General features: G+C 34.3%; 3 protein-coding genes across 4 annotated transcripts in view; 2 read left to right on the top strand and 1 right to left on the bottom strand.

Moving 5' to 3' along the window:
* Positions 1–565: 565 nt before the first annotated feature.
* LOC132696811 (stromal cell-derived factor 2) lies at positions 566–1,869 on the bottom strand. Its single transcript, XM_060661858.1, has 3 exons — positions 1,496–1,869; positions 1,013–1,378; positions 566–859 (listed from the first exon to the last, which is right to left on the bottom strand). Exons 1-3 carry the CDS (start codon positions 1,560–1,562, stop codon positions 639–641), a joined length of 654 nt encoding a protein of 217 aa, XP_060517841.1. The 5' UTR covers positions 1,563–1,869; the 3' UTR covers positions 566–638.
* Positions 1,870–1,938: 69 nt separating this feature from the next.
* On the top strand, positions 1,939–6,660 carry LOC132696810 (phosphatidylinositol 4-kinase type 2-alpha). Of its 2 annotated transcripts, XM_060661857.1 has the most exons (9): positions 1,939–2,196; positions 2,250–2,420; positions 2,661–2,779; positions 3,385–3,585; positions 3,670–3,801; positions 3,885–4,066; positions 4,570–4,831; positions 4,882–5,054; positions 5,303–6,660. In XM_060661857.1, the coding sequence occupies exons 1-9, from the start codon at positions 2,187–2,189 to the stop codon at positions 5,382–5,384; spliced, it is 1,332 nt and encodes a 443-aa protein (XP_060517840.1). In that variant the 5' UTR covers positions 1,939–2,186; the 3' UTR covers positions 5,385–6,660. The 2 variants fall into 2 exon arrangements, with proteins under 2 accessions (XP_060517840.1, XP_060517839.1); XM_060661856.1 differs by having other exon boundaries at positions 1,941–2,420.
* A 2,460-nt stretch (positions 6,661–9,120) lies between these two features.
* LOC132696486 (uncharacterized) overlaps positions 9,121–13,843 on the top strand; it is a 94,055-nt gene continuing 89,332 nt past the window's right edge. The window contains exon 1 of the mRNA XM_060661330.1: positions 9,121–9,824. Within this exon, the coding sequence (XP_060517313.1) occupies positions 9,345–9,824 (480 nt within the window). The 5' untranslated portion in view covers positions 9,121–9,344. The remainder of the gene's footprint in view (positions 9,825–13,843) is intronic.

Raw genomic sequence — 13,843 nt, 5'->3', positions numbered from 1 at the left:
TATTCAACAAAATTTTTATATTTAGGGACAAATTATATGCAAAAATAATTTGCCAATATAAAATATAAACTATCAGCTGAAGCGAAGTCCTGACATAATTATTAGCTGCTTAACATTATAGTTGAGAGAACATATGAGAGTATAAATCAAATGATTACATAATTACAAATAATTTTATTAAATATTTATATTTGGTTACACAATTTACATGAAATCGTCCATGACCACAATGGCTAATGGAAGGGGGCGTGACTAGTTGATAGTTAGGTTGCGTGCCTTTCCAGCATTGTTTTGTTCAATATTTTGGTGTAAGCTCGATTTTTTTCATCCAGTGCATCAAAAGAAATTGGTGAATTAGGCTAACTGCACAGATGAAAATTCAGTTGAGCTTGAGAAATAAAATTAATGTTCTGTGGTAATAAATAATTGCCTGGTCGGATAGCCGGATCAACTTTGGCCGCCAAAATGGAGAAAAGGGGTTTGAGGAACAATTTCAGTTTTAAGCAATCTAAGGTAAGCGCTCCACTTGATTCTTTACAGGTAACTTAGAAGAAAACCATTCCAATCAAGTGTCATCTATTTTATTACAGCCTTCAAACAGTTTACAAAATAAATTACTAAAGTATACTGGAAAAATACTAGAGTTCAGTGTGAACAGCATGCATATGCTTTGTATCTGGTGCGTGGATATAAACACCTTCCACTGCTTGCCAGTGAACAGAATTACTTGAAGACCGTACTCCTACAACTTCCATTTGGCCTTCAATAGGTCTCCCAAATGAACTCCCAGACACACCCAAATATACATCAGTGTCAACATGCTTCAACATTACACTGTCATCTCGTCTCCAACTGTCACCTAAATTAAAATTTTAAAATATATAGGAACTGATTTCCTTTAACAGCTATAAAATTTTATGTACACCCATACTTCTATTTTTATGGCTTTTATACAGCTTTGGTACTTTTTTTAATGATCATAAAACACTGCACAACTTCAATAAGAACTAACCTGAACATATTACTGTCCAATGATCTCCAGAATCTCCATCCCCCTTATCATCGCCATAACAACTAATTTCTTGGTTGCCGCTTAAGGGACTTGAGAACAAATGGGAGTGAAGGTTTTTCTTAGTTTCTAAATGCTCAAGTCTAATTATGGAACCACATTTAACCAGATCCCCACGCAAACACACTTTGCCTGTAGGAGCCTTAATTAACCAATGGCTATTTACGTCTTCCTGAATTTCTGTTCCGGTTACTGATTGCTGGCCACTACCGGTACCATATTTCACATCATGAGAGTGCAATCGCACTTTGTAATCTGTTTGCATAAGTTTTATCACAGAACCACAAGTGACAAATTGTAATTTTGCAGCTAAAATAGTTTTCCAGTTTTAGTTACTAAATCATCTACAGTTCTAAATGCACGTGGCACCCAATCAAGTGGACACAGGTTTTCGGGCAACAATATGACATAAAATTAATAACTTACTCGCTGTTCCCAGAAGACAATGGAATGATAATATTAGCAACAAAGATAAATCCTCAAGTAAATTCATGCTATAAAGAACTGGCTAATAACTTTGATTTCTATAATAGAGAAATTATCCGGACGCTTTCAATCAAATATGTAAACGTCAGAAATACGTAGAATTGTCGGTCAGTGGTATTGCATAGCAAATTCTGCTTCCTTTTTGGCGACTAAGCAATTTGACAGGAAACCTCAACCTGTGTTAACTTAAAATGAGGTGGTTATCTACCGCTACCTCAATTTACTTTAATTTGATGTTTTACGTTGATTATTTGTGTATACCATCTCATTATAGACCTATAGAAATTTTGATTAAATTAAATTTTATGCGAGAGGTGTCTCCTCAACGCATCGCCAAACCCGTTGGCAGATTTGGCAGCACTGTCGACTTGGTTAATTTGGATTATGACATTTGTTTTTTGAGTATTCTGTGGTTTTTTGGTTCTCGTGTAATTCTTTATGTCGAATTTTATAATCAAATAAGTGTCAGGGCCTTGGTTTTTCCTGAGTTTAAACGACACTATGTTGCAATAAGCAATTTTACCAAACTTCCTGTAAATTCTAGTCAAATTAAGTTATTTTTCAAGAAAGTTAAGTTGGGGTATGATCTGTAATTTTAATAAATTTTTGCATAAGATCAAGCAACAGATAAATGTTATCGGGTAGAAATATTTTTTTTGGGTGATGAGTGCTAGTGAAAGTACGGCAATTTTAGTAAACACCGGTGTAAACGAATCTCATGGTGCCTTAACCATCTGTAGCGAGAGCGAAGACGTTCCATTAGTCCCAGAAGTTACCTTTGATACCAATTTGGATTCCCCAGGTCTCAATAGAGAATCACAGCCTCTCTTAGGGGGGCTTGATGTCTCTTATAATCAATTTCCTGGTAAACACATCGCATAAAAGTTGTGATAATAAACATGTTTTAATTTAGTTGTATGTTACAAGAACCCATATAGTTAGTTTAGTATCTGCTAAGTTAGGTTTTTTGTTAATGTCAATTCGTTAATATACATTCCATGGCTACATCATAATAATTTTGGTGTGTATTGGTTTTATTGCTTGGAAAGAATTTTAGTTTCTCTCAGAAATATGATAAAGCAATTATGTATGTTCTTTATTTTAGATGATCCTGGTTTCAGCGAGCTGGTATGGCAATCAGAAGTCGCTATTGATAATGGAATATTTCCAGAGCGGATATCACAAGGATCCAGCGGATCATATTTTGTTAAAAATTCAGCAGGGGTTTGTAGATATTTTTAATCTGTAACCATAACTGTACCTTTTCAATATGCCTAGTTTTTCAAGTGCTACAATTTGTTTATAAAATTGTAGTTAATAATTAGGCAAAAATGAATTAATGTGAATCATTTGGGGAGCACATTTTTGAAGCAGTAAATTTGTGGCTTTTGGTTTGATTCCAACAATTTTCTGTAATACTGGTTGCCTAAAGTAACCCTATAGGGTTTTTATATTAAGCACAACTCAAAAACAAAACTTACCACAGTACTTTTTTTGTTTTCTGTATTCAGTCATCACATTTTTAATTTAACAAATTAATGAAATATATTTTATTCCCAAAAGGTGTTCATTTTATATGAAAGAAAACAAAATTTGACGTAATATTTAAATTTCTTAAAGTAACCCTTATATTATCGGATTTTATAGAAGAAACTATAGATATATGAATCACCCATAAAAAAAAATTCTTGTATATAATTTGTACTAATTTTGGATATTTATTTTTATTCGACTGTTGATCCATATTTTATTTTATTTACCAGGTAAGGTAATTATTTTAATACTGAATACTATTTTTTTATAAAGATTTAAAAAGGTATCAATTTTAGAAAATTATCGCCGTTTTTAAACCAAAAGATGAAGAACCATATGGAAGATTAAATCCAAAATGGACAAAATGGATGCACAAACTATGTTGTCCTTGTTGTTTTGGAAGGTCTTGTCTTATTCCAAATCAAGGTTATATTTCAGAAGCAGCTGCCTATTTGGTGGATGCAAAATTGGGACTCAATATTGTACCAAAAACAAAAGTGAGTATAGTTTATATTGTACCATTTACCTCAGAAGTAATAATTGGCATTTTAAATTTTTTGTCATATCAGGCTTTGTTATAGGTTGTAAAGTTGGTCTCGGAAACATTTAATTATTTAAGAATAGATAGGCAAAAGGCTCGTGTGAAGAGGGCAATTATGGAACAATTTCCTAATGTTGGTCTTAGATTTAATAGGATAGGATTACCACCCAAGGTATAAATTATGTCCATTATGTAAATTTTAAAAATGTTAGCCTTCACAAACACAAAGTTTTCACAGATTTTTTTAATTTATAGGTTGGATCATTCCAGTTGTTTGTTGAGAATTATAAGGATGCTGATTATTGGCTTAGACGGTTCGAAGCCGAACCTTTGCCGCCACCATTAGCAAAAACATTTCAGTTACAGTTTGAAAGGCTTGTTGTGTTGGATTATGTCATTAGGAATACCGATCGTGGAAATGACAATTGGCTAATAAGGTACCAGTGAGTTTAAAATATTTTTCTAATTTTAAAAAATTTTAAGTCATATGTGAACTTAAAAAGTGTTGAATCCAATCACTTTATTAAATTTTATTTGTTTTGTTTAATTTAAATAATTAAAAATTTTTATTTAAATTTATCTTAAAAAATTTTGTTATTTTGTCAACACAAGTGAATTTTCTATATATTTATGTTAATATTGCGTTTATACTGTAATTGAAGAACTAAAAATGTGTCCTATCGCACTTATTTAAAATAAATATATTTTATGTAAGTGAAAAGTAAGCACTCCTATACCATAAAATATAATCACAGTTCTAATGAAATAATTCAAACAATTTTTTGTTTTTGTGTAATTAGATTACTCAATTTATTCAATTTGTTAGAAAAACTTCTATTTTTTGTTATTGAACAAAAAATATAGAGCAAATTTCAGCTATAGATTGCTATAGCTGAAATTTGCTCTATATTTTTTGAGTTTTGAAACACCCTGTATATAGGTATGATCAACCGACAATCGCAAACGGCAACACGGTAAGTGCTCAAGTAGATCTCAATGATACAACAGATTGGAATGTGGTTCACATGCCAGATATTCGAATAGCGGCCATTGATAATGGTTTAGCTTTCCCATATAAACATCCAGACAGTTGGAGAGCATATCCTTATCACTGGGCTTGGCTGTCTCAGGCCAAAATACCTTTTAGTAAAGAAATTAAGGATTTAATTTTGCCACTTCTCTCGGATATGAATTTTGTTCAGGTAAAAAATAATCAGCTTGTGTAAAAATCATTTTCACCGGAACATTGTAGGATTTATGTGACGATCTGTATTTGCTATTTAAGCAAGATAAAGGATTTGATAGAAATCTATACGAGAGACAAATGTCTGTGATGCGCGGCCAAATTTTGAATCTTACCCAAGCTCTCAAGGATGGCAAGTCACCTGTCCAGCTGGTACAGATGCCAGCAGTAGTTGTTGAGAAGTAAGTATTTTTTGATGTTTCTCCTCTTCTTTTAGAAAAATATACAGGCCTTTTTTGAGCATTGACTTGAGAAAATTTATATTAACTTTTTGATTTCTTTTCTAATTTCTAATGAAAATCAAAAATCATTGCAGATGCACATTCATAACCGTAAAATATACTAAAGGTTTTTCTAAGTGTGTTTCCATAAAAATATTTCATGAGCTCAAAAATTGAAGTATTGATTTATGTTCTTAATTTAATTTCAGGTCACAAGGACATAATCCGTCTAGGTTTTTCAATTTCACTCAACGCTTCCAGGATAAAAGCCCATTCTTTTCGTGGTGTTAGCGAATAATGTCAATTCCTACCATTATTTTTATAATTTAAGGGAACTATGTTAAGCATATTATATTTTATACAATCATTATTCAATAGTCTGATAATCCATATTTTTCAGAAATCACTACTTTTAAACGGGTTCACTCTTTTTAGTTTTCGCTATCGAGATAAAATTCTGCATCTATATAACAAGCCAAAAGATGATTTTTTGTTTTTCAGAGCAGTGTTGCTTGTAACGGTTTTATTATGTAAATTACAAGATTACAGAAGGGTCGTAACTAATTTCCTATTTATACTTAAATTGGCAAACCAGGGCTTTTTTGGTTAGGGGGTTATAGTAATTCTTTGTAAACTTTGGCAAGGTTGTTTATAGAAGTAAGGGACTAATTTTGCTCTAATCAGGTTTAAAGCATCAAGTCCAGTGCCGTCCTGGTGGAAACCCTATCTAATATTTTTACCAATTTTATATTCTTTTAGGATGAAAAATTTCCTCACTGTATTTTGTTGTGAAAATTAAATGTTTTGTTCATAAAACAAAGGTTATCTGTACTTTAGGAAAGACAGTTTTGCTGCAAGATGATGAAATAGGTCAAGTCAGCAGCACACATTTTTTTTATTAATATTTTTTAAAAGTTTGACACCCTGTATCTTGAAAGCAAAGAACGTTTTTGGTCCTATGTTTATACACACTTTTTTTTTAATAGAGAATAGCATATTCCACCTTTTAAAAGTTGATATGTACTGTTTTTGTTTTCACCTACTTTTTTCAACGGAATACATAAAACACTGGAGAATTTTTAGAAGATTGGTTAGGGGTGCTCAGTTTTTAAGTTTACAAATAGTTGAAAAATAATACCCAAGACGGTTCTGTAATTTTGAGCTTCTGGATTTAAAATCCGCCATTCAAGGTAAGCGCTTAATATTTTCTTGGTTAGTTAAAAATTATGTCATTGGAATTATCTCAGCAAGAAATAAAATTGTATCGTTAAAAATTAATTTAACATGTAAATATATTTTTTCTTATAACTCTTGGTTTTATGAAGTGAAATGACCAAAATAGAACTAGTGCGACCCGATATAGTTACTGTTTAGTTTCCCTTTACCAATAAAGATAACAACAGATGAGCAGAGGTTTTTAAAATAATTTCAGATTTAAGGCCTTTAGTGTAATAAATTTTTCATATTCATCTCATTTGTTGAAAAAAGTGAAAATAATTCCAACGTGATTGTCATTATATAAGTACATCTATTCAAAAATGTATATAATTTTAATAAAAGTTATTGCAGTTTATTTTGCTTTCTTTTTTTTTCTCAAAGACTTAAAAAGTACCGTTAAATAGTTACATTTCTGACTACAGGATAGGGGTAGAATAATCCAGTTTTCTTCTTGACAGAAGCATGTGTAATCACGTTCTGCAGAAATCAGAAAGTTTTTGGTCGCATGTCGTTCGTTTACCTGGTCTAAGCATTTGATCTGTGGTCTTCTCCATCTTGTAATGGTGTGTCCAAAATGATTTACAATTCTCCCACGATATCTCTGGTCCTAAAGTCCTTTAAGCAAATCAATGCATTCGTGTGTTTCTATTCGCGCAATATGAATAGGTATGGCAGTCATATAGGGTGATTCAGGTTGCATGGCAGATTAGACTTTGATAGTGAACAGGTCGCAGGACCGTTCTGAGAATTAGTTTATATAAGCGATGATAATATATTGATCCAAAGAACACCTTGTAAATTGTGGGATTTACCGTTCCACCATCAATTTATATAATCACCCTGTAGTTTTCGAGAATTTAATTATTTTACCTATCAACGAGAAAATGTTTCAACAATTACAAAAAAATTTCATTAATTATGAAACAAACTGAAAGAAGGATCAGAAATGCAGTCCAAGATTTAGGTTTGAATTTTCGCGTTAATCCCTAGCATAGAATAGAATTCAATTTTTTTGAAACATTTCTGATCGTTTCTCTAACTTTTTAAATACAATTAACTGGATGGACGAAGCTAAATTCTGTAGGGATAATTCATATACCTTGTAACAACAGTACTAAATAATATGGATAAAGATATCTATAAAAGCATTTGGGTCGAGTAGGTGTGGTAACGCTGCGATCTCATAAGTGTTTTAAAAATAGAGATTGTACCATCCTAAGGTTACAACTCAATTTTTAAGTGCCTAGCTTTTCCAATGAGTTTGTGGAACTGCATAGAAAATAGGTGACATGCTAATATCCATAAGGGTCTTTACGATCTTTAGAAAAGGTTTAGGCTTAAGGTGTGTTCTAATTTAGTACGTTCCGTTTGATATCGAGCAACAAAAAAAGGACGCTTCTACTAAATTAAAAAATACGACGTCCCTTTTAAATTAATCGAGTGTTATAATTTAAAAGAAAATAAATTTTGGATCTTGGTCGAACTTAAAAAGTGATCTATTGTTGAATTTTCCTGGATCACTGTTGATATTCACTCTAGTGGAAATCTTTGGTATATTAAAATTGGGTTAGATTCTAACAAAATTCGAATTTCTTAAGGAAGCCTAAGGTTTAGGTGTAACAAACGTTAAAACACACAATCATTTTGATTTTAGGAGTCGGTAAAAGTTTCTAAGAACTTTAAAGAAGGCTTATCTGGGAAATGCGTGTTACGAATCGATAATAGTGGGATGATAATTCGTTTGGCTTGATAGAGATCTTACTCTTGGTGTCAGGTTTGGGGTTTGCACCAAAACCAGGTTTTAGCGACTAAATGGCTATATTAAATAATATACACAGTTAAAAAAACCAATTGATGTGAAGAATTATTATTTGGAGTTAAAGCTACCGGGCGCCCTAAAAAACAGTCGATACAGGAACTCCAACTAGTAAATTAAAAAAGAAATAAAATAATTAGGCTGTAGTAACTTAAAATTGAATGATTAAATTTATTTTGGATACACTGTATCTTGTTTGGAGGCAAAAGGTGATCTATTACTGCATTTCCGTGGATCACTCTGTGAAATCTTTGGTATATTAAAATTAGGTTAGATTCTAACAAAATTCAAATTGCTTAAGGAAGCGTAAGGTTTTTGGCATAACAAACGTTAAAACACAATAATTTGGATTTTGGGAGTCGGTAAAAGTTTCTAAGATCTTTAAAGAAGGCTTATCTGAGAAACGCGTTTTACCAATCGATAATAGTCGGATGATAATTTGTTACGCTTGATAGAGATCTTACTCTTGGTGTCAGGTCTGAGGTTCGCACCAAAACCAGGTTTTACCGACTAAATGGCTATATTAAATACAATACACCGTTAAAAAAACACCAAATGATGTGAAAAATAATTATTTGGAGTTAAAGCTACCGGACGCCCTAAAAACCACTCGATACAAGAACTGAACTAGTAAATTAAAAAACAAATAAAATAATTAGGCTGCAATAACTTAAAATTGAATTTGTTAATTTTTTTTTTTTTTGGATACACTGTATCTCGTTCGTAGAAGCCAGTGAAGTTCTCTACTTTCATTAATGAGGGCTCGTCGGGAAAATCCGTGCCGCCAATCGATAATCGTCGCGCGACAATCCTTTCCGTTTGACAGGGACCTCGCGATCAGTGTCACGTGCGGGGTTACGTTGGGGCCTCTGGTCACAGAGGTGTCTCTGCGATACGGAGCGTCGGCGTTCGGGATCCGGCGCGCGCCGGCATCGACCGGGTGCGCGGGAGGCGTCGCCCGGGCCCGGGCGGCCGCAGACGCGCTCAGTCAAGATGGCGGCCGAGCCCACGAGACGACCGCAGCTTCCGGCGCGGCGGCAGTGCAGTTGTGCGATGTGATGCGCGAGTCCGCCGCGAGCCACGCCGAGCATGCATCATGAGCGAGGGCCTCGAGGGGCCCGCGCGTCGGCCTAGCGGGCCCCGGGGCCGCGAGGGGGGGCCCTCCGGCCGCCCGCAGCGATGCCCCCGGCTCCCGTGAAGCCCCAGCGCCCCGCAGAATGCCCCGGCGGGCCCCGCCGAAGCAGCAGCCGCAGCCGGGCCTGCTCCTATTCCTGATGACGGCCGCCGCCGTGCTGGCCACCGCCGCCGCCGCCGCCGAGTCCTTGCCGCCGGGCCCCTCAACGTGCCCCCAAGCAGCCGAAGCCTGCGCCCCGCCCTGCGCCCCTAACAGTACTACTCAGTGCCTTCATTATCTGCAAGAATCGCACAAAGACGAGGTGTGCAGCCGCGAAATGCCGCCCGGGCGGCGTCGCGACGCCTTCGCCGCCCTCCGGCTGCGCCACTGCTGCGAGCGCCGGGTCGACCGGGCGCTTCCCGAATCCGCCTTCCACGGTGGTCCAGAGTGCCACAGACTCCTGCAGGACCTGCTCGACGCCGACGACGACGCCGCCCGCGCCTCCTGCGCCCACACGTACCTCCTCAGGCGCTACGATTGCGCCCAGAACTATTCCATCGTCCACCACTGCTGGGACTGCAAGGTATGTCGTGCCCCGGGCCTCTATTTGCTTCTTTCGAAACCCGTTGGCTTGATGTCGATCTCGATGACGTTTGGGCCACGTGATTTCCACCATTTTACAGTTATATACGGTCATCTTGACCCAGGTCGTTATACGCCGATAATCAAAAATTTTTGGTATAACCCAAGCAAGTTAAGCTTCGAACTTGATTATGTCTTGCAACCCTCCAAATCCGTTTGGTATATTTGTTGGGTTTATTATTCATATCACAGTCATGGTCACTTTTCGTTTTGAACAAAAGGTACTATTAATATGATGTTTATTTCGAACCCCACATATAGGTACAGTCTAGCAAGTTCGAGCTACTTTAAATTGATATAGTCGGCTTTTCCATGCGCCGAAACCCAGGGAGATAGGTTAGGTTATGCTCACGTGACTTTTGCAGTACTTCGAGCTTGCTAAATTCGAGACTGTCACCCTTTTTGCAAATGGTCTTGATTTTGCAAAATTGATATTAATAACAACGAAATGTGAATTTTGTTTTGCATAACTTTTTAAATTTTTTGTGGGTCGAAATATGAGAGTTACGCCACGGGGTGGTGAAAAAGGTGTTGGCTTAAATAATGAAAAGCTTTAACTTTTTGGGGCAATGGGCAAATATATCAACCCAGATGGTCTTGATTGAGCCATTCCCTAATTCATGTAAATTTTGCCACGCAAGCGGACAATGATCTCTATGAATAAATATTTATATCCGAATTGCTGGATGGTAATTTTATCAACATGCCAAAAACAACCAGACTCTGCGTCCAAATTCTAAACGACCAGATGAGCGTGTATGATTAAAAATTTAAAGAAATTTGATATTTTTGAATTTGGTGGTGCTTCTTTTTTATAATGGTACAAAAAATATTAAGGCATTTCGGATTGGGCGAGTAATAACGTAATGCCCGATAAAGCTCGGTTGCTTTTCGAAGACGATAAACGTGTAGTTGAGGGATAAAATGCGATCCTTGACGATTATCGGAAAACTGTTTACGTAACTGCGGAAATGTATCCCGAAAAATAAGTGGGTATAGGGAGGATTTTATATTTTTCCAGTGCATGAAAATATATTTAATGTAAAAAAAAATTAAGTCTGCCTGCCACCAAGTACCATGTAATAAATTGTGTTTAAGTACCAGTCAATATTGAATAAATTTGTTAAAAGTAAATAACATAAGTATTGCGAAAATAGTAAATAAAACTATCGGGGAAAATTTTTTCAATTCATACTTTGAATTTTAAAAAAGTTTATAACATATATTCCTAAAAAAGAGAAATCTTCTTTTTTAACAGTATCATACAAAATTTAAAAGCATGTTGTTCGTCTGTTAATGGAGCATACTCAAGTGGTTTCAAATGGACTGAAGTTACAAAAGTACAAAAGTTATATAATTACTTATTAAGTTGCTGAGCAAATTTTATCTGATTTATTTATTAATGAATTTCAAGAAGTTTATAAACATGTAAATATTTAAAGAAAAATGTGGCAACGTCGCAGAAATTTTATTTATCCATTTTGTATAAGTGTGATTTGAAAAACCTGCTTGTTCTGGGTGATCACAAAGTAAAAAGTCTTTGAATTAAACAAGATTAGATGCGATATGTCATTTAATTTTTAACTAGAACAAGCAGACTTAACTATTATATGGCAAATATATGAAATGAAAATCTATAAAATTTTAAAAAAACAATAAGCAAAATGCATTAGACATACAGTTAAAAAAACATCGTAATAAATATATTAAAATACAGAACAACACTTTTTAGCAAATTATAAAATATTAGATTTCATTAGTATTAATTTTTGGATACACTACTGTATCTTATTCGGACATAGAAGGTGATGTATTATTGCATTTCCGTGGATCACCCTCGATAATCTCCCAACTAAAACATCATAATCCGGATATTTTTAGCACTTTTAAGCTCCCGGCAATTATAAAATATGAAAATATTTTTAAAGGTCATATTAGTCAATGACTTCCAGAGCTAAAACTTTATGAGAGCTTTTTATTCTATTCACAATATCCCGTGCAGTATAGTATGAATACTTTTATATTATATTATATATTAAACTTTTAATTGGTCTGTACATGAATTTTTATGTAAAGCGTCTTTCAGTAAGCAAACTTCCTAAATGTAAATCGGAAGTGCGCGAATCATTGTTCGCTAATCTTATTAAATCGAAAGATACCAGCTCAAGAACTAGCGTAGCAATCCGCAGACACGGTTTCCCGCAGGAAGCAAACGCAAAACGTAAAATAAAAAAAAAACGCAATTCTGCTACTTAAAGAATAATCCCTTTCCAAACTCCCTCCCCTACATCAATACATCAAACTTTTCTCGAGCAAGGATCAATGAACATGTGGCCCGTTTTCCAAACATCCACTTAAATTTGTTCTCGGTTCCTCTCGAGTCACGACTTGGACGAAAAAACAACAACGACGCGCAGAATGTTCAATGCGCAAGACCTTAGCGAACTCCGTGCGCTAGGAAGACGGTGTCCTAGTCTGTGTCCACAACGCTGTTGACAAATTTTCCAGGTTTTCCGAACAATTTCCGGACGTATCGCATGGTAATTGCAATAAAAACGGCCTGCGAATTTCAGGCCTTCGTGAAACGAATGTGGTATGGTGTGTCTCAAAGTATATCGTATATCGACAGATCAACATGCACGACTTATAAAATTTTAAGATTTAATATTATATTATGTTTATTATTAAATATATACAAGTTATTAATAATTTCCTAAATAATTATGTATTCACCTGTTTCACAGGCCGAGATGTCATTTCTACTAGTTACACTGACAAAATTTATCGTGATGAAAATGAATTAGAGCCAAATAGAAAATTAACCATTTTAAAATATTTATCAAATGTAAATGTGTTGCCTATTTATTCACATATATTTCCAGATTTTTGTTAGTTTTTTTTATATTATATTAATTAATAAAATGTTGTATATACTTGTTTATTATTATTATTCGTGTTAAGGAAAATATTAACCAATGTTTTGTTTTACTTGACGATGATAAATAAGCAATTTTAATGCTTTAGATTAATTTTTACCAAAATTTTAATTTGAAAATGTTAATTTTAATCTCCAAATCTGCAATTTGCGTACGATTTCTTCTAAATTTATACAACTATGTTTTTTATATACAAATATAAGAATCTTTAATGTTCCAGTTCTTAACCAGGTATTTTAGACAATACAGTTATTCCTTCTAATGAGATACATTAGGTACACTCATAGCAACGAGCTTCGACGTTACGTTAATTAAATAATAAAAAAGAAAAAAAAAGGTGTGAAGAACCTTCACCTAGAGAAAAAAAAAAGTAAAATTATGCCACATAGAGTTAATATTACGGCAGTCAGCAATAATTAATAATTATTTATTTTTTTGGGAATCTGATCAAGTAATACACAAAATTATTATCATCAACACATTCAAAGGGAATATGCTGAAAAAATGATGAAAAATGAAAATAAAAAAAAAAGAAATAAACTTAATGTATTTAATCGATATTAATAATTACATTTTTAATTAGATTTATTAGTGGGAGTAATATTTTCTGCTCTCATTTTATTTCAATTGGTGCCACCAGTATTCTATGGGGTTGAATATACATTGATATGGAGGAAGACGTAAAACAGTATGCCCTATCTGCCAGGTAATTTATCACATTCATATTATTTTTCAATGGCATATTGCTCAAAAGTTGCCCTTTCTTTGTAACTCGATTTAAAATAAATATAATTTTATATATAATTTATTTATGTAACAGGCTGTGATAGATTCGTAATCAATTCCAATGAAACTATTATCTGAAATGTTTTTTAAGAAATCATTTTGAAACAAGTTTTCAAAAAGTTCTGCACTTGGATCTTCATGATAGTCTAGACTCCTTAATACTCTCTGAAGACATCATTAAACAGTTTCGAGTAAATCCCTCTTCTGGTCCACAATGAATTATAGAATTATAGCATCC

This window comes from Cylas formicarius, unplaced genomic scaffold, assembly GCF_029955315.1.
Source record: "Cylas formicarius isolate icCylForm1 unplaced genomic scaffold, icCylForm1.1 PGA_scaffold_1__22_contigs__length_36826433, whole genome shotgun sequence".
Lineage (NCBI taxonomy): Eukaryota > Metazoa > Arthropoda > Insecta > Coleoptera > Brentidae > Cylas > Cylas formicarius.
The sequence above is the reverse complement of the archived record's forward strand: the minus strand, read 5'-3'. Positions and strand labels throughout refer to the sequence as shown.

Bases quoted from the DNA above. Each gene is read 5' to 3' on its own strand.
- LOC132696810 (XM_060661856.1), top strand. From the start codon at position 2,219: ATGAGTGCTAGTGAAAGTACGGCAATTTTAGTAAACACCGGTGTAAAC. The intron at 2,421-2,660 runs GTAAACACATCG...TCTTTATTTTAG, and splicing joins CTCTTATAATCAATTTCCTG to ATGATCCTGGTTTCAGCGAG. The intron at 3,802-3,884 runs GTATAAATTATG...TTTAATTTATAG, and splicing joins GGATAGGATTACCACCCAAG to GTTGGATCATTCCAGTTGTT.
- LOC132696811 (XM_060661858.1), bottom strand. From the start codon at position 1,562: ATGAATTTACTTGAGGATTTATCTTTGTTGCTAATATTATCATTCCAT. The intron at 1,379-1,495 runs GTAAGTTATTAA...AAACTATTTTAG, and splicing joins TTGTCTTCTGGGAACAGCGA to CTGCAAAATTACAATTTGTC. The intron at 860-1,012 runs GTTAGTTCTTAT...ATTTTAATTTAG, and splicing joins TTGGACAGTAATATGTTCAG to GTGACAGTTGGAGACGAGAT.